This window comes from Lynx canadensis, chromosome D1, assembly GCF_007474595.2.
Source record: "Lynx canadensis isolate LIC74 chromosome D1, mLynCan4.pri.v2, whole genome shotgun sequence".
NCBI classification, from domain to species: Eukaryota; Metazoa; Chordata; class Mammalia; order Carnivora; family Felidae; genus Lynx; species Lynx canadensis.
The window spans coordinates 16,722,152-16,744,627 of record NC_044312.2 but is presented as its reverse complement, the minus strand read 5'-3'; the positions used below and the strand labels follow the sequence as shown (position 1 = coordinate 16,744,627).

Genomic DNA, 22,476 nt, shown 5'->3' with positions numbered 1-22,476 from the left:
TTCCAGTTCTGTTTCCCCTGGGTCCCCCTTCCGTCCATTTCAAAATGCCCCCTCCTTCAGAGAGCCCTCGCAGGATCTCCTTGCCTGGCCCTGGCCCATAAGGGCAGCACCTCGAGGGAGGGCCTGCCACTGCCCCTTTAATTCTCCCCGGGCTTGGAATGCAAGTGAGTTGAGCTAGCCATCTCTGTGAGGTCAGATAAGATACTATATATATCGGAGTCGGTAACCTGAGCTCCGGATTACCCAGCCCCAGTCAGACTCCAGCCTCCCGGCTCTCCACTGCTCTCCCTGCCTTGCTGGGAAAGGAGAAGCCCCCAGATCCTGTCCAGTACCCCCGGACACAGGTCAGTAGCTGCCCCTGTAGTATGTGAGCTTTGCGGGGCTGCTGTCCAGAGAGCCCTGGGTGTTTGGGAGGAGCATGTGATAGGCTGTCCAACAGGGCCTGGAAAGTGCTGTGGGCAAGACTGAAGGCGAAGGCTCAGAGGAGGCAGGCAGAGGCAGAGGAGGCAGCAGGAACAGAAAAAAGATAAGCCCTGGAGGAAAAGCAGGGAGACTGGGCCTCTCCCCTAGGGAGGGGGCACCAGGAGAGCTCCCAAGAGAGGTGATTCGGAAAGAGAATTTAAGGATACCGATACTGCCCGAGGGCCCACTCCTTTGCCTTTTCTTGGAAGTGTAGAGATGCCTACCCCCTCCAAACCCTAAATCAAGAAGCATACTATAGACATACTACCCTGGGCCCACCCCTTTCTCCACCAGTCAGGATTCTTGCCCTAATCTCCAATCTCTCTCACCCCTTCACCCTTCTCCTAGCCCTTGGGCAACTACTAGGAGCAAAAGAGACTGAGACAGACCCAAATTCCCTTGACTGACCCTCAGCCAAGGCATGCAAGGGGATTAGGCACTAAACTGGTGGGTCCCTGAGTGCAAGCCTTGGACAGACAGAGCTACCAGTGACAGGCTGGAGGCGAGGGGACACACTGAGGCTGCTGGGGACCGAGAGGTATACACAGAGCTGCTGGAACACGCAGGCGCAAATGGCCCCCACCCCGGTCCTCCACCCTATCTGCATTCACCACATCTCCCAGAACATCCCTCAACCTAGGAGCTGATGCTTGTGCCCAGACAGTGCCCAAGCAGATAGCAGTTAAGGGTCAGAGAGTGTAGCTGAAGGGAGACAGGACCCCTCTCTCAGCCCTCTTTACCTTTCAAGGTCAGCACATCAGCAGTGCCTCATTCCAATGGTGTTAGCAAGTGGCTTTGGGAAGCTCTGAGGTCACCACTGTGGAGGTTCCCAAGCACCTGGCGGGACTCTCCACTCACCTGTCCTGGACACCTGGGTAGGAGGGAAGGACTGAACTCTGTGGAGGCACGCCTCAGAAACTCAGCTAGGGGCTTTCTATCCAGGCAATGGCAAGGGCACAGAAGCTGGCATGCGTTCAGGCCAGAAAGCAGAGTGGATCTGGGCAGAGAGGGGCCATGAAGCCTTCTGGGATGTGGGGCATTACCCATCCCCTACCCCGGGGGCCAGGAGTGCCTGGGATTCCTGGGGAACAAGTCCCTCCCCTGGCTGGGCAGGTTGGGGAGCCCTTCACGTGAGCAACAGGAAATGACAGTGGCTGACGCAAGGGGGTTGGCTGCCCCAGGGAGACAGGGCTCATTTTAACCCCTGACTCATCCAGCCTGGGTACATTGGGGAGTGGGCCAAGCTGCAGCGAGGGTAGGAGGCTGGGGGTCATGTCCATAAGCAGGCCTGGGGCCAAGGGCCCAGGCCGGCCAGGGGACACTTGGGAGCTTGGCACCGCAGGTGAAATGGAGGCCTCCTGGACCATCTCTTGGCCGATCAGAATTGTACTGGCGCTCAGGTTGCACTTGGCTTCGCTCTCATTTGCCGGCCGTGGAAACTCGAAGGGCCGCTCCTGCGGGAGTCTGTACCCGCCACGCTGTTGCCTAGACAGTGGATGCTTGCATTCCCCCACCCCAGACCCCATGCCGCAGGTCCTACCCTGTGCAGCTCAGGGAGAGGCCAGGGAAGTGTGAAGTGACAGGGCGGGGGGCTTCGGGGGGGGCTGTTAGGGGACAGAGCACGGGTCCCCAGTCCAGCTCTGCCACTGCTCACAGTGTGACCTTGGGGAAATCCGCATCACTTCCACCAACGCTGGTTTCCTCATCTGCAAGTGGGCAGAATAACAGCACCCGCTGCGTAGGGTGATCGTGAGAATTAAGCAGGTTCATACAGGGTGTCCCAGAAGCCTTAGTGCAGCTCCAAACTGCAGTAACTTCAGAAATATGAGTGCTACACACTTCAAAGTTTCATTAGTTAATTTCTTGTCGTTTTTTTTGACTTTTGAGCAAAAATGGTCATTTCAATGTAACATAAATCATTTAAGCCTTCAAATGATGTTTGCAAGTTTACATTCTTTCTCCGAAAGAATCCAAGCCTAAATCCGCACTGAGACTTTGAGGACGCTCAGTACGAAGTTCACTCAGGAGAGCGCCAGGCACCGCATGTCCCTTCAGGAAGCTGAGTGCTCTGGGCAGAGGAATAAAGGCAGAGGCGCCTCCAAAGCGGGGGGGGGGGGGGGGGGGGACAGCAAAGTGAGGGGGAACTCTGACAGAGCAGGGAGGAGTGGAGGCGCCCCTGCGAAGATGGGAGTGGAGGAGGAGCTTGGCAGGTGGAGGGCCCCCGCTGTCCGAGGTGGCGGGCACCTGGGGAGGAGTTGCCTAGAGCCACATGCCTATACTTGCCAGCTCTGGGTAAACAGCAGAAGGAGACGGGCAGCGGGGGCCCCACGCCGGGCAGAGAGGGAGACGGGGGAATCCCAGCCAATCGGCTGGCCTCCCACTGCCCCATGAAAGGGCCATTCAGTCCAGCCCGTTCCTGTGGCAACAAGGAGACTCGAAGCCATGTGAGTGCCCGTCCTGTCCCTGTCTTGCGCAGCAAGGCTACAGCCAGGGCCCAGCCTGCTCTCCCACCCGTGGTGAATTCTGCAGTCTCCAGGGACAGCCGTGCCAGGTAATGCCAAGGGGCACCAACCCAAGCTGTCTGCTCACCTGGAAAGTGTTGACACTTTTCTCAAGAATGAAACTAGGGGTTAGGGAAGGGGACAGGCATGCTCAAGGCCTCAGCCCCAAAAGGGAGCCTCTCCCCAGACAGGGGAACTATAAGCCAGATGTCAGCACTGAGAGTCAGCTTCCAGGGAGCTGTTAGTGATGGTATGACCCCCCAGGGCTGCCTTGGCAAGGGGGAGGTCTGTCACTTGCCTGCCAGATGGGAGCAGACAGGACAGCGGGGATTTAGGAGCCCTCCTGGGACTCTACGGGCCAGTAGGTGTGACTCCACCTCTAGCCCCATCCCTTCCCAAGGAATATTCGTGGGCCTTCCCAGGACTGGCTGTCTCTGTGCCCTGTACTTTGTTTGGCCCCAGCACTTCTGCGTCATTAGCAGGGCCAGGAGAGGTCACGAGTTTGGGGCACTGCCTGCAGAATACCAATTCCCTGGGAGCCTTAGTGTGGAGGAGGGGGAGTGAGAGCCATGGGGAGGAGGCATGAGCTCATGCCCTTGGGGGTGGGGAGGAGGTTGTATCTGATTGGCCGCCTGGTGTCCCAGAGCCCAGTTCCTGAGACCTGGAGTCTCTTTGACTTTGAATTATTGATGGAGTTCTCCAAAGTGAAATAGAGCAGGACTAGTCCCACGCCCCTGCCCCCGGTGGCTCTGTCTGTGTCTCCCCCTGGCCTCCCTCAGCCTTCATGCTCTTCCTCTCTGCACCCCAGAGACTAAGCAGATGGAAGGAGACCTGTGGTTCCCCTCTGACCGGACACAAGGTCCTCCTCCAGGTACTTTCTCCTAGAAAAGAGCGGAATCCGTGCTAGAGGTGGAAGCACAGTGGGCAAGGGCATGCAAGCGAAGACAGGGGTCCCCAGGCCAGGTGGGAGAAGCATACCCAGTAACTGCGGAGCAGGCCTTTCGGAGCCAGCCCAGACCGAAAACTGCTGCAGATCTCTGGCAGGGTCTACAAGTTCTGTTCTGGGATCCATACGGAGGTTGCCACCTGCTGATCTCCCACCCCTGCACCTATCCCACGCCTTGCATGGACTGAGTTTCTAGGGCTCTCTGCCAAGCCAACAGCATTTAGGGCTTGGCATCAGCTCCTCTCTGCCCAAATGGGCTGGGCTGCCAGCCTAGGGCAGGCTGTGGGCTGCCCGAGCCGGTGTCTGCTGAACGGCTAGATTCTGCCCGCTGCCTGCTCATCCGCACATCTCACTGAGGGATGCAGGGGAAGCCTGGCGCCCAGGGCTGAGGTCAGAGGCCGGCCAGGCCAGGAGACGGCCGGCCCTGACATTATTATAGGCCTATGAAGGAGGAGCCCAGAGCCTGGCAGGGGCCAGGGGAAGGGATAATAACCACTGTCATAGTCGAGGGCTTTCACGTGTTATTATCTCATTTACTCCTCACAACAACCCTGTGAGATAGGAAGCATAATGATGATGATTATACTCCCGGTACAGGTGAGGAGACTGGGGCTCGGACAAGTTAAATGAATAGTGCAAAATCACCCAGCTAGTCAGTCGCTGGGCAAGTCAAAACCAGCCCTGCACCACTACTCTGAGGTTCCTGAAGGGCTCTGTGCCAACCCCCCCCCCCACCGCCGCCAACCCAGGAGCCCCACAGGAGCCCCTGAAGTCCTCAAGGAAAGGGGCCTGACCTTACTGGTTCCCCTCTCCAAAGCACCTTTGCCCCTCAGCTCCATTGTAGATAAAGCCTGTGCCCTTAGGGTGATGAAGGGACTCTGGTGGTCCCCAAGTGAGCCTAAACTTGATGGGGGGGGAGGGTGGTGAATCAAGGTACAGCAAGAAGAGCACTGGTCTAGAAACCCAAAAGGCCTGGATTCCAATCCTGGTTTTACAACCCCTCAATTCAGAGAGTTCTGGGTGCCTTCGCCAGACCCACCCCAGCTGCAAAAAACGGCACGCAGCCACTAGAGCACTGCCTGTAGTGAAGGATTTTAGCCTCTAGGGGGCCCCCTGTGCACAAGTCATCACCCCTGAGGCGGCTGGGTTGGATGTTGGTAGAGGAACCCCTGGAGGCCACAGGACCTTAACTCCACCTAGAACAGAAGAGTTAGATCCGTGAAGAGGGCAGTTTCCACCACACGAGGATTCCCCACCACAGCAAGTGACCATGTCCAGGGAAGAACTGTGGGATTGGATATGGAGACTGGGGTCAAGTCCCCTTTCTGCCACATGCTCACTCACCACTGCCTCCCTAGCCCCCATTACTTCCTCTCATGAGCCTCCTTCTCCTCACCAGGGATCTGACCAAGTGATCCTCGGGCCACTCCAGCTCAGATAATGTAGGATTCCAAAAGGATTCCTGCCCCTCCTTGAAGCAGGAAGGGAGGGAAGCAGTCTTAATTCTTAAAATGTCCCGTATTTTCAATCCAGGGGTTGAGGGCGGTAGCACCCCCTGAAAGCAGAGGAGATCTGGGTTGGAATACTGTGAGTCAACTGGAGGCCTGTGAGGCAGGGCAGTCCCCACTCTCAAGTCTGGGTCATTGCCAGGGAGCACCCGGAGCGGCCAGGACGTGTGATCGATGGCCCCGTACGGTTTATCAAAGCCAGCTGGCGTCTTGTGCTCTCCCTCAGGCGTGACTACATGGGGGCGTGCAAACCTGTACGCAAACCCGCAGGCATGTGTGTGTACGCACACGCACGGGGGTATTTCTTAACAGCGGGCCAGCCTCTTGCAGACACGGACAGTGTGGTCTCTGGCTGTGGCCAGCTGGGGATGAAGAGCAGGTACGGGGCAGCCTGAAACCTGGCAGGGCCCTCTGACAACTGCTTTCCTTGTCTTTCAGCCCATGAGGCTCCCAGTCCCCACTGAGTGCCGCCCTGAAGGATGTCCCAGCTCTCCTCCACCCTGAAGCGCTACACAGAATCGGCCCGCTACACAGATGCCCCTTATGCCAAATCAGGCTATGGCACCTACACTCCCTCTTCCTATGGGGCCAACCTGGCTGCCTCCTTCCTGGAGAAGGAGAAGCTCGCCTTTAAGCCAGGCCCCCCAACCAGCTTCCTCACCAGTCCCCGTACCTACGGCCCCTCTTCCATCCTGGACTATGACAGGGGCCGCCCCCTGCTGAGACCCGACATCATCGGGGGTGGTAAGCGGGCAGAGAGCCAGACTCGAGGCACTGAGCGGCCTTCAGGGAGCGGACTCAGCGGGGGCAGTGGATTCCCTTATGGAGTGACCAACAACTCCCTCAGCTACCTGCCCGGGACTGCCCGGGACCAGGGTATAACCTTGACCCAGAAGAAGTCCAGCAGTCAATCAGACCTGGCCCGGGATTTCTCCAGCCTCCGGACCTCAGATAGCTATCGGATAGACCCTGGGAACCTGGGCCGCAGCCCCATGCTGGCCCGCACGCGCAAGGAGCTGTGCGCCCTGCAGGGGCTCTATCAGGCAGCCAGCCGCTCGGAGTACCTGACAGACTACCTGGAGAACTATGGTCGAAAGGGCAGCGCCCCTCAGGTGCCCACCCAGGCCCCTTCCTCTCGAGTCCCTGAAGTCCTCAGCCCCACCTACCGACCCACTGGCCGTTACACTCTGTGGGAGAAGAGTAAGGGCCAGGCCCCTGGGTCCAGCCGCTCCAGCTCCCCAGGGCGAGACACCATGGTGAGTTTGCCCCGTGGGGACCCGTCGGTGGGCTGGGGAGGGAGCGAATGATGTAGAAGAGCCAGATTAAGGGAAGGACTCCCCATCTGACTGATGATTGAAGGCAGAGGTTTTCTTCCTAAACCTCATGACAGCTACTCCTGCAGCCCAAGCCAGAGACGTCATCTCGGCAGGTCTGGTACCCTTGTAGCTCGGTGCCTTGCTCAGGGACTTTCCCACTCTCCCTAGGACACCCATTGCAGGACGCATGCACTCAACGACGATCCAGCAGTACTCTCGGAAATGGTCAGCTACCCCCACATACACTGCAATTCTCACCCGCCACCTCACCACCCAACATGCCAGTGTCCCCTGCAGGCCCTGCACCATCCTGGACTGAGTGCTGAGGCCCCCAAACCGCCAGTGTTCCTTGTGGTAAGAGAGGCCTCCCTGCTCTGGTTGCATCTCTCCTTTTGCTCAGCCTGGGGACGTGGCTTAACATTGGCATAAGACATCAGGGGGAGCGCGGCTCCCCTCTGATTGACACTGGTCCTGACTCAGGACCAGGGTGTCTGGACGGCAGTGCTCATCCTGTATCTTGGGAGAAAACGGTGGAGAAATTTTTGTCTAGGGCGTGAGACAATCCCATACGTCTATATTCCTGTCCTGCCTAGGCTAGAATGAGGGAAGAGGAGGGCTGGCTTGCATCTAATCCCTGAACACACCTCTCTGGGTCACCTCCCTGCCTTTTCTTTAGTTATTAGCGTACCTGTAAAGTGGCCAGCTCTCAGAGGATGAGAAAGAAATCCCACCTCCAGATCTCTCCCCATGTGCCTAGCACCGCACAGAGCTCAGCTAACCTGCTGGATGTGTGGATGGGTGTTTGGGTGTTTGGGTGGTGGGTGGGTGGGTAGGTGGATGGATGGATGGACGGACGGACAGATAGACAGATGGACAAGTAAATGGTCAGGAGAGCTGGGTGCTGGGTTTCCTTCATCACCTTACGTACCAGTCCCCTACTTCTAGGACAGGTGCCTTTTGGAAATAATAGCTGTGCCACAGCAAGAAATAAATGCTGCTTAGTGGGCTTGTCCAGACAGATGGAGCAGGGGTGCAAAACAGGGGCAGAACTTTGGATCATAGACCGTTAAGCCTGTCATAACTAAAGGTCTTGAGAGGACAACTTTGATGAGACAGTCTTGGCCCTTATGGGCTGTCTGTGAAGTGCCATGGGAGACACAAAAGTTGGTGCCTCCCGGCACATTCAGAACCTGACAAGGCAGGAGTGGCTATGTTGGAGGGCTAGTGTGAAAGAGAAGTGAGGGGCAACAGCACTGGCCTGGGAGAAATACGAGCTCTCCGAGGGATGTGTGGCTGGACTGGAGCATGACTCCTTGGGCATGTCTGGGGTGGCTCATCTCAGGGGCAATCAGAAAGCAGCTCTCGATGGAGGGGCTTGGGCCCTAAAGGCCTCTGAGAGGTTCCTCCCTTTGCTCAGAAGAGAAGGGTTCTCTATGGTATGCAGTGCTCTTCCAAGTAAGGTCTGCAGACCACCTGCACCAGAATCACCTGCAGGGCTTAATAATTCAGGGGCCAGGCCCCCACCCAGAGCCCCTGAATCAAACTCCCTAGGGATATGCCTGGGACTCTGCCCTTTTTACAAGCACTCCGGGTAATCTGTCAGCAGCCTGAGGTCTGCAAACCTCCTCTCCACAGACTACACTGCAGACCCCCCCCCCCCCCTCAGCCAGGTCTCCTCTACTGGGTGTCAAACTCTGTTGGGACTCTGCCTCCTTCCTACACCGGCACACCTTAAACCCCCCAGGAGTCTGCTGCCCTCCACCTCTCCCACAGGGGACACCTCAGCCCCTCCTCCACCTCCAGGGCCAGATGAAGGGAGTTTTGAGACTGCCCCGGGGCAAACTCAGCCCCCCTAACATCCCTCACTTCCCATCCAGAAACAATTCCCAGCACACTTAAGTAGCCAGTAACAGCCTACGATTGAGCTAGTGTCTCACCCTCAGCTCACACTCAAGAAGACACTACCAACGGGAAAGGCTCCTAATGGGTCATTGGTGTAAGGTCCGATTTAGCCTCACACCCCCTCCTCACCACTCTCAGCCTCACTTCCTGTTGCTGACTCCATCTCCTGAGGTGCGAACAGCCCTGCTCAGGGGGCCTGGACCACTTCTTTCTAAAAGCGGGTGCAGTGTCTTTTCAGATCTCCAGTTGGGGATCTCGACTTCTCATTCATTCATTTATGGTGCTCAGCTTACTGACAGTGCAACCTTAGAGAAGTTCCTTAATGTCTGAACCTGAACCTCTATGAAACGAGTGTTCGTCGTTCCCACCTCATAGATCATTGTGAGAAATCAAAGGTTGCATGGCACCGAGTAGGCACGCAATAAACGTTAGTCCTCCTTGTACCCTTCTAGGTGCTTTGGGAGGCAAGACAGATGCAAGCCATGGTCCCTGCCCTCAGCGCATTCACAACTTGGGGAAATAAGTTCTTAGAACAGCTGTGATAGGAGGCAGCCCCAGGTGTTGTTAGGTGTCATAGGTGGTGGGAAAGGGAGGGGTCGTCTGAGGCTGGAAAGAACAGTTGCTTCTTTAACCTTAGACACCTCTCATCTGAGCTCTGTTTCCTCATCCATAAAAGGGATTGGTCATGCCTGCCCTGCCCACCTCACGGGGCGGGCGTGAGGCTCAAAGCAAACAGTGGATGTGAAGGAATCTGAAACCTATAAAATGCTATGGAAGAGCATGATAGGACAGGGGCACTTGACAGCTGAGTAGAATGGGGCGGGAGGGGACCACCCTTGGGAGGAACAAAGGTGAGGAAGTGGCAGGGCCCAGTGTGATGGGACTCCTCTGGGGTCCCCTGGGGCAGGCCTGACCCCGAGGGGCTCTCAGGGTAGCTGACTTGAACTAGCTGACATTCATAAAGGGAGGTCAAAAGCAGGCCCCCCACCAGGGTGTAGAAGAGTTCTAACCAGACTCATTTCCCTCATTAATAGTAACAGCCAACATGAACTTAGAATTTCACAGACTCAGCTGAGCACAAGTAAGGGACTGGTGGAAGGGATACATGAATCCTGAACGCCCCCTGCCCCCACCGTGCTTGCATAAGCACCAACAAAACACCAGTCCGCCAGGGTGCACCTCAGCCTAGGATAACAAGGGCTGCCCCAGGCTCCACCTTCTGTTTAAAATGCAGACAGATTGGAGGGGAGGGACATGATAGCTCAAAACTGGCAAAAAGAAAAAAAAAAAAAAAGCTCTCACTACCACCCCCACCCATTGCCTGTGGGGACTCCAAGCCAGGCCAGGTGGGTTGGCCCTGCAGAAAGCCAGGAGCCCAAGCACCCAACCAGTTAAAGCCCCCTCCGCCCCACCTCTCCTGTTCCCTGGGCCTATGGAAGGACAAGCTGTTCCCACTGAGCCCTGCCAGGGCTGCGCTTTAACCCCTACAATCCATCCTAATCCTCCCCCGCCCCACCCCTCCAACTGCTCCCTGGCATTCTGCCTGCCAGCCTCAGCCCTGCCTTCACCCCGCCCTGCCCAGGCCACCCTCTCCTCTAAGAAAACTACGGTTGGCCCAGGGCCCTCCAGAGCGCAGTCATCATGCCAAGTACCTGCCGCTCAGATACAGAGCCAGCGAGTGAGGCTCAGAGCCTGCCCCACCTATTCTCCCCATGCAGCCTCTTCCAGACCCTTGCCCTCTGCTCTGAAACCTGTTGCTAGGAGCAAAAGGTCCAGGAACCTAGACTACCTGGGTCCTCTTTGTCACCGGGGCTGCTGACTCATCTCCCAAAGACTTGGGTTCCCAGCTGTTCAGTGACAGAGAGATTATATAAGCAGAGGTCATGTGATTTTTCTCTTGGGTGGGACTTTGAACTTGACTGCTGCCATGCAGTGAGCAGGGGTTACTCCAAAGAGAACAAGTTGAAGACAGCAGGGACTGCCCTAGAAGTCCTGGATGAGAAGTAGAGAAGTGTGACCTTCCTCTCTCCTCCCCTGCCTTCTCCCTCTGTTTACTCAGCCACGCTGAACTGCATCCCCACTGTCTCGTTTGTCCAGCTTAGCAGCCCAAGACCCTGGAGCTGCCCTCACCCACTCAGCCACCCTGAGGAAGCTGAACTTCCTAAGGGCTTGAATCTGTGTTGACAGCATGGGAAGGTCACTCAGAGGAGACCTTAAGCAGGAGGATCCCTTGGCCAGGACCAGTGCTAACTGCTGAGAAAGAAAGGAGAGTCAGTTTGGGGTTTGCGTTTAGAGTCAGCAAGGTACTGACCATCTCCATTCCTGGAACACTGGCTATGGACTGTCAGCTGGCTGGTGGCCCCAGTGCTGCCTTACCCAGGTTCAATTTCTCAATCAGGGCCCAGCATCATCCTCCCCGCCTCCTCCTCCACCCCCACTCCCGGACGCCTTCATGAGTTCATGTGGTGCTGGGGTGGGGCTCAGCAATGTAGAAGTTAATCCAAGCCTGGCAAAATGTTCCGTGCCCATGGGGGAGCCGCTCCACTGACCATCAGCTATAGAAATGAACATCATGTTCAGGGCCCAGAGCTGCACACGTGGCCCCCTGCACCCTGTCACCTCAATGGATACGTAAAACTGGAACCCACACAGAAATATAAGCAAGAGAGGGAAATGTGTGGGCCTCTGGAATCCAGCTGGTTCAGGCCAGATTGCCCAGGGGCTCAAAGGAGTACAGAGCTTTTGGCCTCCTGGGGTCTGAGTGATTCAGGCAAGCAGAGCACCCTCCTTCCCCAGGGGCGTTTGTGGGCTGAAAGTCCAACCCCCACGAAGGACTCTGAGCCCCTACCGGTTCAATCAGTCAGGCCACCAGTCTCTCCATTTGTGACAGTAATAAAGGTGCTTGCTTTGCGGGGAGCAGGCCTGCTTCAGTGTTTCCAAACCCTGAGCCCCTAAGATCTGAGGAAGCAGGATACTCTCAGTCCTGCCCTCACAGAGGTAACCCTGACTCTAATTTATTTATACTCCATCCATGCCAAAAAAGATTTGAGGTGAAGAACATTTCTTAACCTACAGGGAAGACAGGCCAAGCACAGGCTTCTGAGAAATGGCAGTCTCGAGCTGCCGGAATGAGCCCCGTTCAGGAGGCAGAGAGTAATGCAGCCAGAGCCAGATTCAGATCCCAGATTGCCCATCCCACTTCAAGAAATGGCACTGAGGAGAAAGCATGTCATGGGGGGGGGTTGGCCAGTTGAGAAATGAGCCACAGTTCTTTGCTGGTTGTGTCCTGCAGCAGTCAGACCTGCCCGACAAGACCGGACCCTGTGTGAATTCTTTCCCCTCACCCCAGCCTTCTCAAAGAGCTCCCATCCAGGTAGCTTTCCCCTTCTGGGCCCTTAACCTTCTACATCCCAGGAAAGAGGGAGAAAATGTGCTAACAGAATCCCGGGGGGAGTACTCACATCATTGGACTAAGTCATGGGGCGAGAAGCCAAATGTTCCCGTGGGTAAGCACCTGTTAGACAGCACTTACCACAGCATGCTTATTCAACATGCAAATCCAGACTCACCCCACCCTGTGAGGCTCAGTGGGACTTCCAGGATACCCAAGAATCCTGGCCCCCACTTTACAGATGAGATCAACACCATTTATTAAGCACCCACTAAGAGCACCCACAGTCCTGCCCCTGAGGGAGTTTCATTGTGATGGCACAATCAACACACACTCGAAGGCCATTTACAGAAGCTTTGGAGACACTTATAAATCAAAGATAAACATATTAAGATAAATTAGTACTATGTAAACCGAACACCAATAGACAGAGGGTATGCAGTAATGGGGCGTTCTGAGCTGGGTGGAACTCTTTGGAGAGGGCTTTGTGGAAGACACAAGTTTTGAGCAGAATTTACAAGCAGGTAATTGGCAGAGAGCAGGAAGGACATTCCAGAGTCTCCTGGTAGTTGTTAAAAGCATAGGTTTTGCCGTAAGGCAGGCTGGGGTTCAAAGCCCCACACTGTCATTTATTAGCTTTGTGGTTCTGGCACGTCATTTGACCTCTCAGGACTTAAGGCCCTTCATCCAGAAAATAGAGGCAATAGTTCCTACGGCGTTGTGTTAATTATGTAAGTTAACTAGGATAACATATATAAAGCACTTAGCCAGTGCCTGGCATTTAATAAGTACTTAATCCGTGGCAGTTTTGCTCTTGAAGTGAGAGAAGGCAAGTGCCGAAGCAGAGAACTAAGAGCAGGTTGGTTAGCAGCAGGGATCAGAGAAGAGGGAGGGTGGTGACGCTGGAAGGAGCCTGTGGACGGACAGCCTCGCAGAGCTAGCTCAGCTTCTGGACTGGAGGCAAGAGTCCGGTGCTCTAGGTGTTTGGGGGCAGAAGCGTGCTGTGATCCAATGGAAGAATTGTTGCAGACTGTGTGGGACTTGCTGGAAAGAGTGCACCTAGAGAGAGGGAAGCATGGAGGAAAAGGCCGTGGCAGTGTGTCCAGTGTTGGTCACCGAGTGAAGACAGTGGATGTGGAGCTCACCACCCTAACACTGGTGCCCTCACTCACCATCAGGTGAAATGCCCTGTGGCTCCTGCCTCATGCCCACTCCATACATGTGTCCCGGGCACATTCCCCATGTGGCTGTGGTCGTGTGTGCGGTGCGCGTGTACATGTGGGGATGAGCACGCCAAGAGGCACAGAAGGAGGCCACAGATGAGTAACAGCACACACTGCTGCTTCTCAGAGTATTTTTAAACGCTAAAAATACTGGCTAAAAATAGCCAGCAGGCTCCAAACAAGATACTTTCTCTAGGCAGATTCCGTGTGGGTCCCTGATAGGTGGGGAGGTGGGGGGTGGAGCATCGAAATAAAACGCAGAGGCCTCTGCTCTTCAAGCCTTGGCGCCCTTAGGGTCAGAGCAGTACACTCACCACCCCACCCACCTGGGCTGAGCACCTGCTTCCTCAACGTGGTGGTTCTTTCTTCCCACCTCCCAAAACAAATCAAAATTTGAGATTCGGTGAGAGATGCAGTTGGGTAACTGGACAGAAGAAGCCAGAAAATGTTCTTCCCTGGGGCCAAATGGGACAGTGACCTATTGCACTTTATAAAATAGGAGCAGTGCCTCTCTTGATAATGGGCCAGGTGGGACTGGGGCGGGGTTGGGGGGTAAAAAAGTTCAGCGCCGACGCGGCGGAAATCCATCCTCCTAACCGGGAGCCCTTCGACCCTCGCGGTTTGTATGCGTGTTGGGCTCCACGAAGGCCTGAGTACCCCCAGCCCCGAACGCCTTGCAAAAGTTTGTGCATAAGTGCATCCCCCCGCCCCCAGGAGAGAACGGCGCTTTCACGGGGTTCGCCAAAGGCTCCGCGGCCCCCAGAAGTCAGGAACTGTGAACCGCCTTGGGGGGAAGCTCACCGGGCTGACACGGTCCTGTGGGGTCGTGTCCTCCAGAGCCCCGACCCCGAGGCCGGCGCGGGAGCCCGTTCAGCCCTTCCCCGGGACGGGGGTTCTAGGCGGCCCGTGGGGTCGGCGGGCTGGGGGCGGTCCGGGCCGGGGGCCGAGCCGCGGGAGGCGCGGGGGCGAGCGGGGCCGGGGCCGCGCTAGGGGCCGCGTGCCGGCGCCGGGGGCGGGGCTGGAGCCCCGGCCCCGCCCCCGGCGCTGACGTCGTGGGGCCCGAGGCGCCGGCGGGGCCGCCAGTCTGCCGGAGCGCAAGGGAGCCGGGTGTCGGGGCGGTTGGCGGCGAGCGCCTGGGAGGTTGAGGCGAAGGAGCGCGCGGTCGGCCGGCCGGAGCGGTTACCGCCGGGCGCCGCAGACGGTGTCCTGTGGCGGCCTCGCCGGCCTTGGCGTCCGGGCCGCGGCACCGCGCGGTCCTCCCCCGCGCCCCCTTTGCCAACGTTAGGCGTGGGGCCGAGCCCGCCGCCTGCCCCCCAGCATGCGCACCTCGTACACCGTGACCCTGCCCGAGGACCCCCCCGCCGCCCCCTTTCCCGCCCTCGCCAAGGAGCTGCGGCCGCGCTCCCCGCTCTCCCCCTCCCTGCTGCTCTCCACCTTCGTGGGGCTCCTGCTCAACAAAGCCAAGGTACGCGGGGCCCCCTTTCCGGGACCCCCACGCCGAGGGCCTAGGGTTCCGCCTCCTCCCCGGGACGCCCACCCCCCCCCGCCCCCATCTGCCGCGCGCGCCCCCGGCCTGGGGGACCGATTCTTCCCAGCCCCCGCCCCTCCTTTCCCAGTTTCTCCCGGCAAGGAATGCCCCCTCCCCAGGTGATCTCAGGCTTACTCGCGGCCCCCTCCCCTTGTTGAGGTCCCAGGTCGAGCCCCCCTCCTCCCCTCCCTCTTGGAGACCCCGGCACCAGGTGACCCCTGGGCTCTTAATTCCTGGCACCTCTCAGGACAGGTGCGGGAAAGCGTAACCTTGACTGGCTCTCGCTGTGTGAGGGAACCGGCGGCACGCTGGACTCTGCGCGTGACTCCTCCAAGACCAAAACCCGGCAAGAAAGGCTGGTGGGAAAGGAGCCGCCTCCCCCTCACTGATCCCAAAGGGCGCTCTCCCAAAGGGTTGGTAACGGGGGTCCTTTGACCCCCGCGAAGGGCAGAGGAGTCGCAGACAGGTGAAAGAGGGCAACTTCCCTTTTCTTCTCGGCCGTCCCCAGTTCTGCTCAGTGGGCACTGGGTCCCTCAGATGAAGTAGCCACCACCCGCCCCCGGGGTAATGCTGGGGCTAGAAGCTGGGCACTGCCCCCTTGGGGAAGGGAGAAGGGGCCAGAGCTTGACAGATCTTATGTAACAGGCACCAGCTCCACGAGTTGGCAGTGCGTGCCCTGCCCCGTGCCAGGGCCACACCAGGCTCCTTGGCTGCAGCCAGGACTCATGGCTGACACTCGTGGCACAGGTGAAGTAAGCAGGAAAGCCCTTTAGCGGGGTCTTGAGTGTGAAGACACAGACCTCCATCAGCCTTGCTTATGTGACCCATAAGCCTGTGCTTCTGTATCCCCAGATGTTTCCGCTTCATTAACCCAGAGCGGGCTCTTGCTGAGCCCCCTGCCCCTTCGCGGAAGGTGAACGCTGCCTGTTTACTAACTGCGGAGGTGGCGTCTACTTTTCAGAAATGCGGTTGCTACTAAGTCAAGCTTAGGTTGGCTGATGGCTCATTTCGAGGAAGTTCTTGATCCAGACTTTCTCAGGTCTTGGCATATGAGCTCCGCATTAGCAGCTGGAATCCTTTCCTTGTCTCCCACTGGGTGAGAGGCTCTCGCTGGGTGGGGGGTCTCCCGGTCCAGCCTCTCCCTGTCAGCCCTGAGGTAGGATTGTTTTCCCCATAAGAAAGGTCACTCCTAGGACATTTTGTTCTCTCTGGAATGGAAAGTGCTGACTTTCCCCGGAGCTCCTGATTTCCTATTCATGGCAGAAGAATATCTGGCTGGGCACAGAACAGCCCTGCTCTCCCCTCCACTCCCACCCCCAGACTCCTGTTATCCAACGGCCTTCTACACAGAGCGCTTAGAAATTGGCAAGTAGTTTTGCACTCAGGAAATTTTAGACAGAGGCACGACCCACCCCCCACCCCCTACGAAAAGGAAAACTAACAGAGGGTCTAGCGAAACCTTAAAGGAGCCTTTCCCATGTCTGCACCAGCTAGGCCATTAGTAGGGTTAGATCAAGAACCGTAACCACAGGTGATGATGTGTTCTTGACCCTCCCTGTGCTGGGTCAGAGTTAAAAGTGTCAAGGCCACAGAAGTGCCTCCAGTTTTCCATTGCCCCTCCCCCATTAGTACTGAGTGACTACTGTCTCCGCTGAGGGCCCACCTTGATGGACCTTGACATGATCACCAGTGGTAGAATGTTTTGCTTCTACAGCTCCTTTAGACAGGTGTCGTCTGAGGCACAGGGGGTAAGAACTAACAAAGCGCTGCCAAAAATAGGAGTAAGAGTGGCTGTTGGGGGAGGGAAGAGTGGGTATCCTTTTGTGGACGGGCTTTAACGTTTAGTTCCAAATGGGCAGCGGGGAGTCCTTCCCCGGGCTTCCCTGAAAATGCTGATAAGGTCTTTGTCCAGGGAATTATCTCTGTTGTGGCCCTCATACTGGAACATCAGGGTTTAGACTGTCAGGTAAGATTTAAATTTGTGTTTGGGGCCATATACTTCCAGTGCGGGCTGAGTTCGAGGATGCTTCTGCCCACCTGCTGCCAATAAGCTCTCCTCTCTAACTGCAGGTGGAAACCAGGTCTCTCTTCTGAGTATATTTCCTTCCCTGTTAGTGTTAGACCTGGTAACTAGGAAGGAGGGATCCACTTCCTTGTGGGATCAGCAGGGCAGTTCCTGAGAAAAGCCCTCCTTCAGCCTGCCTCTCCCCACCCCACCCCCTTGAGCTGACAACCTCATGGGCTTTGAGCTGCTGACAGCCTCAGAGGCTGTCAGCACACAGCATGAGTAATTTTAGCTGAGTTATTTCAGGCTCCTGCTCTGATCAGGGTTGAGCTGGCCCCACGCATGCCCCAGTCAGTGTTGCTCCAGAGTTGCCGGCTCCCGCGTCCCCTCCCGGAGAGAGGGGGTGGCAGGCTCATCTGCGCACTGTGTCTTTAACCCTTTGAGCCCAAATGTTTTCTGACTCCTTGGAGGTAGGGCCGGAATTAGCCAAGAGAGCTGGACAAACAATACTCACAGTCCTCGGCCTAGCAGCTGCCTCGCTCCAACCCCCTCACCGGCCTCCACAACAAGGACAAGAACCAGAGTGGCACCTTCAGCCAGGTGCTTACCTCTGTGTGGCACAGTCTGCCGTCAGAAGTGTTCCCAGCCAGTGACCAGTCAGGATGCTGAAACCTGAGCCAGGCAGGGAGGACTCTCCCAGGCTGTAATCAGCCTTTAGGAGCTGAGCTCAGCTGGAAGGAATCCCACCTGTCTCCCAGCAATTCAGGATGGCAGGCCAACTTCGGTTTTCCCCAGCTGAAGATCCGACTCGCTTCAGATGTTTTGTCATTGAGCATTTCAAGACCTCCTTGAAGTGCCTGTTATGACAGCTGCTTCATGTTTTGGACATCTACGGGCAGAAAAGTGGGTCATTGGAGATAATGCCTGGATTTGGGACCTGGAGTTCCTTGTAGCCGGAATCAAATACACATGTTCCTAGTCTCTCATTCTAATCTCCAGCCTCCAGTGTGGCAGAGAATGAAGAGTAATATAGAGATGGGGGGGGGGGGGGGGGACACATCTCAACAAAAGAAAGCCCTGAAGAATATTTTTGCTGTTTGTTGAAAATGACAGGCATCCTTCAACCCTCTTTCTTACCACGTACATAGTCTAAAGTTGAAGAGAGAATAATGTGTGTGCCTGATGCTCATGGCTCCGACTGGCAGAAAAGTGCCTGGGAGAGCCTACCCCAGGCCCAGCCTCTCTGCCTTCAGTCTCATACGCCATGTGTTCTTTGCTTACAGAATTCTAAGAGCGCCCAGGGTCTGGCTGGTCTTCGAAACCTTGGGAACACGGTGAGCTCTTCCCAGCCCACTTCTTTCCTGCGGCCACCCCCTCCTGTCCCACCTGGGACCACCTAACCAGAGTTCCCTCCCAGCTCCTGCTGACTCCCCATCCTCTAGGCCCGTTGAAATGTGCCTTTGTGGCCGGGGCTTTGCCTCACTCTTCGCCCCGAGCAGGAAACACTGCTAAAGGGGAGTTGCCCTCTTCGCCGTCAGCTACATTCCTGGGTCCTTCTCCTGAAGGACATCCATCACTTCCCACCCACTTCCGCCCAGCTCACCCACACCCGTTTGTACGTCTCTACGGTAAATAACCAGTTACGCCACCTCTGCCGGCAGTGGGAATCTGCCTCACTGCACCCCTTTCACTTGCGAAAAGAGGAACTTGAGGCTGTGGGAGGGTTCGCTTCTGGAGCAGATGAACCAGAGGGCCTTTGGTACTGCGTGAGTAGACACGCATGACAGGGGCCTCTCTCCGCTGATGGTCTGATGATCTCTTGCAGTGCTTCATGAACTCCATTCTGCAGTGTCTGAGCAACACCCGGGAGCTGAGGGATTACTGCCTCCAGAGGCTCTACATGCGGGATCTCAGCCACGGCAGCAGTGTCCACACAGCCCTCATGGAAGGTGAGGAGCCCATCCGCGGACACTTTCTCCGTTCCACTACCATACTCCAGTAGATGTGTTTTCTACGTATCCGTCCTGTTTTTCTTCCTTTAGCTGCTTTTTGGTGGGATTCTAGTTGGAGTTTCTTCCAGAAAATGTCTCACCTGCCCTCCGTGCCCCCTCTCTACCCTCTCCTTCCTGTAGAGTTTGCAAAACTAATCCAGACCATATGGACTTCATCCCCCAATGATGTGGTGAGCCCATCTGAGTTCAAGACCCAGATCCAGAGATACGCCCCGCGCTTCGTTGGCTATAAGTAAGAGCCTTGCAGACATGTCCTCTCCGGGGTGGGAGTCGGCCACAGCAGGTCGGTTCTTACAATGAGAGGTGTTGCTCACTCTCTTTTCTTTGGACTCAGTCAGCAAGATGCTCAGGAGTTTCTGCGCTTTCTTCTGGATGGGCTCCACAACGAGGTGAACCGGGTAACAGTGAGGCCTAAGTCCAACCCTGAGAACCTCGATCATCTTCCGTAAGTAAGAGGAGAATGCCATAGGAAAGAAACCCTTCGTGAACTTGTGATCTTTTGCTGACTACTTTGGGGTTAATAATTTGGAGAGAATTCTTAATATTAAGGATTTAGATCGATGGATCCTTAAACTTCTCGTGAGCTCTGACCCAGTCGTCTCCCTCTCTCTGGTTCCTAGTGATGATGAGAAAGGGCGACAGATGTGGAGGAAGTATCTAGAACGTGAAGACAGTCGGATTGGGGGTAAGTGCGTGAATGAGAGGAATGCCTGCTCTCCCCCTTAACTGCTTTTGCCTGAGTAGAGAATGAGCATGAAAAGCCCTAAGAATCACCCTCCCAGGGAACCCTCTTTCTGCCCAGTGGCCCACGGACAGAGTCAGGAGCGCTGAGAAGGGACGCAGCCCAGAGAAGACGTGTGCTCCTTCTCCGGGTTTAAGCTTCGCTGTCCCATCTCTTCTGCAGATCTTTTTGTTGGGCAGCTAAAGAGCTCCCTGACGTGCACTGACTGTGGTTACTGCTCTACAGTCTTTGATCCCTTCTGGGACCTCTCCCTGCCCATCGCTAAGGTATGTGCCCCTGTTGCCCCACATTGGAAACTCCCACTCTTATCTTTTCACGTCATCGACCTGTGACTTTTTGTCTCTCCCAGCGAGGTTATCCTGAGGTAACTTTAATGGACTGCATGAGGCTCTTCACCAAAGAGGATGTGCTTGATGGCGATGAAAAGCCAGTAAGTCCCCCTTCCATGAGAGCAAGAACACGCATACAAGAGACCTCTCTGGGAAAGACCTGTCACCGGCAGATCGAGCCCAGGAGTTGCGGGACGCGGCCTGTTAACTTCTCTCTCAAGTCCTCTGTAGCTCTGTTTGTCGTGTCTTTCAGACATGCTGTCGCTGCCGAGCCAGAAAACGATGTATAAAGAAGTTCTCCATCCAGAGGTTCCCAAAGATCTTGGTGCTCCGTATCCTTAAACATCCCCCTTGGCAGGGCCTTGCCTTCAAAGAGTGACTGGGGGCCTAAGTGAGGGCGAACGGAGTAGGAAAAAAGGAAACTTGGTAGACTTTCCTTTCCCTGTTTGCTCTAATGCTTCTGAGAAGCGCATCGCCCTCTTAGGACCCAGTCTCCTTTACTGTGACTACTCTTGCCACCCTGTCTGTCCTTGACTCACATCAACACCAGATCTGAAGCGGTTCTCAGAATCCAGGATACGAACCAGCAAGCTCACAACATTTGTGAATTTCCCACTAAGAGACCTGGACTTCAGAGAATTTGCCTCAGAAAACACCAGTGAGTATTCTGAGCTGGAGAAGGGCAGAAACAAGGTACAGGTGCCTAAAATCCAGATGGGAGGCCAAGAGGTAGAAGGAAGCTGCTGAAGAGTGAGTTATGAAAATCAGGAATAGAGGCCAGGTGGGAGAGGAATGCCCTGGGGGCCTGAAACCTCGTATTTCCTCCTCAGACCACGCTGTTTACAACCTGTACGCTGTGTCCAATCACTCTGGAACCACCATGGGCGGCCATTATACAGCCTATTGCCGGAGTCCAGTGACAGGCGAATGGCACACTTTCAATGACTCCAGGTGAGACGGAGGTCTCAGGGTTCCTGGCTGTCAGACACCTGTACCTCACCCATCTGTGTGGCTTCCACTTGACTGCAAAAGGTCAGAGCCAAAAGGCCATGTGATATATACGAGTCCGCTGCCCATTTGCAGAGTTTCTAGAAGACGAGAGAGGTTGGCTTTGGGGGCACAGTAGGGAGAGAAGCAGCGGGCCCTCACGACTCCCTCAGCCACTCAGTTTGTGTCCGGTGGCCCACTCAACAGGGCCCTGACTTTTCCCTGCTCTCTCCACAGCGTCACACCCATGTCTTCCAGCCAAGTGCGCACCAGCGACGCCTATTTGCTCTTCTACGAATTGGCCAGTCCACCCTCCCGCATGTAGCAGCAAGGAGCTACATCCCTGTCTCCCTTTCCTGTGGTGGCCCCACACCCTAATTTTTTTTTTTTTTAAAGACAAAAAAAAAAAAAATCCTGACAAATACGAGAAAAATAAAGTAAACTAAAGCTGCCGAGCAGGAGTTGCTGCAGCCTGGTCAGGGTCTGGAGCGTGGAGCCAGGAGCCCCCTGAGCCATACGCGGCACGAAGATCGACAGGACACAGAGCCCGGAGCCAGCACAGTGTCCCCTCGGCTTCTCTTGTTTGCGTTTTTAAGCTTGTGGTTTTTTCCTGTGTGTAATAAACAACAGCGGTCTGTGGGGAGAAGATCTCGTCCTCTTGGTGCCCTTCCAGCCCCCGTTCCTCCCGAGAAGACAGCGCCCTCTGGAGCCTGCTGGGAGGATCGCCGCCTGGGAGCCCCGGCGCCGGAGCCTGGCACCCGTCTTCGCCTGGACCCTGCTCACCAGTCCAGAAGCAAGAAAAACACCCATGAGCCAAGAGCCCTCTTAACGCTGCTATCTCCAGGGAGACAGACAAGGGGATGACTTTTAAAAAAGCTGATTTTGGTTTTTAAAAGCCCAACTTTTTTTTTTTTTTTTTTTTTTTTTTTTTTTTTTTTAATTACAATAACTAAAGCTTTCAGACTGGAGATGCTCTCCTTCACACTTCTTCACAGCTGGGACGTTATGCTGGTCATTTTTTTTTTTTTTTTTTAGTTCTTCAAATACAGCTTTTCTAATGCTAGCCCCCAGTGGTGCTAGGTGGGCGTCGGCCAGGCCCTAAGTACAGCCACAGTAGACCCAGGATCTAACAAGTTTTTGTTTTTGTTTTTGTTTTAATGTTTTGGATGGAATCTAGTTGCCTCCAAGAATTGTGCCTTATAGCATTTGGGGACCAGGGGGTAACTGCCCCTCCCTGAAATATCCCTCAGCCTCTTCCCTTTTCCCCAGTGCCGTGTTCAAACCCGCTGGGGGAGATGGGGGTCGTGCCCGTAGCCCCTGGCTTGTTTTACATCGCAGTGAGGTGAAGAGGAGAGTAGGTGGAAGGAGATTTCTTACGGTAGTGTATAAAGTTTTTCCTGCCCACTTCCTCTAAGCCACCCCTGGTCTACTCTCCAGCTGTTTGAAGGATAGCACAAGCCCCTTATCCCTAGAATTTCTCTCACCTTTAATTTATTCCCTCTTAATGTGCTTCTTCTTCCTGACCTTCATGCCCCCACCCCTTCTCAGAGCCTCCTAGACATAGGCCCTTTGGACCGAGTTTCTCAGGGATGCCCATGCCACCCCTCAGCCCCTCTTGGCATCG

General features: G+C 55.7%; 1 protein-coding gene across 3 annotated transcripts; it reads left to right on the top strand.

Moving 5' to 3' along the window:
• The first annotated feature begins 257 nt into the window (after positions 1 to 257).
• Positions 258 to 21,244, top strand: USP2 (ubiquitin specific peptidase 2). Of its 3 annotated transcripts, XM_030333067.1 has the most exons (14): positions 258 to 344; positions 5,856 to 6,673; positions 6,902 to 7,087; positions 18,066 to 18,116; positions 18,608 to 18,731; positions 18,915 to 19,026; positions 19,129 to 19,239; positions 19,415 to 19,479; positions 19,699 to 19,802; positions 19,886 to 19,966; positions 20,119 to 20,197; positions 20,416 to 20,523; positions 20,696 to 20,816; positions 21,090 to 21,244. In XM_030333067.1, the coding sequence occupies exons 2-14, from the start codon at positions 5,897 to 5,899 to the stop codon at positions 21,175 to 21,177; spliced, it is 2,007 nt and encodes a 668-aa protein (XP_030188927.1). In that variant the 5' UTR covers positions 258 to 344; positions 5,856 to 5,896; the 3' UTR covers positions 21,178 to 21,244. The 3 variants fall into 3 exon arrangements, with proteins under 3 accessions (XP_030188927.1, XP_030188930.1, XP_030188931.1); XM_030333070.1 differs by lacking the exon at positions 6,902 to 7,087; XM_030333071.1 differs by lacking the exons at positions 258 to 344; positions 5,856 to 6,673; positions 6,902 to 7,087 and adding an exon at positions 14,526 to 14,714.
• Positions 21,245 to 22,476: the final 1,232 nt, after the last annotated feature.

What these genes read in the sequence shown, in the direction of transcription:
- USP2 (XM_030333067.1), top strand. Translation starts at nt 5,897, where the DNA reads ATGTCCCAGCTCTCCTCCACCCTGAAGCGCTACACAGAATCGGCCCGC. An exon ending in TGAAGACAGTCGGATTGGGG is followed by an intron (nt 19,480 to 19,698) that starts GTAAGTGCGTGA and finishes TCTCTTCTGCAG; the next exon opens with ATCTTTTTGTTGGGCAGCTA. An exon ending in ATTTGCCTCAGAAAACACCA is followed by an intron (nt 20,524 to 20,695) that starts GTGAGTATTCTG and finishes TTTCCTCCTCAG; the next exon opens with ACCACGCTGTTTACAACCTG.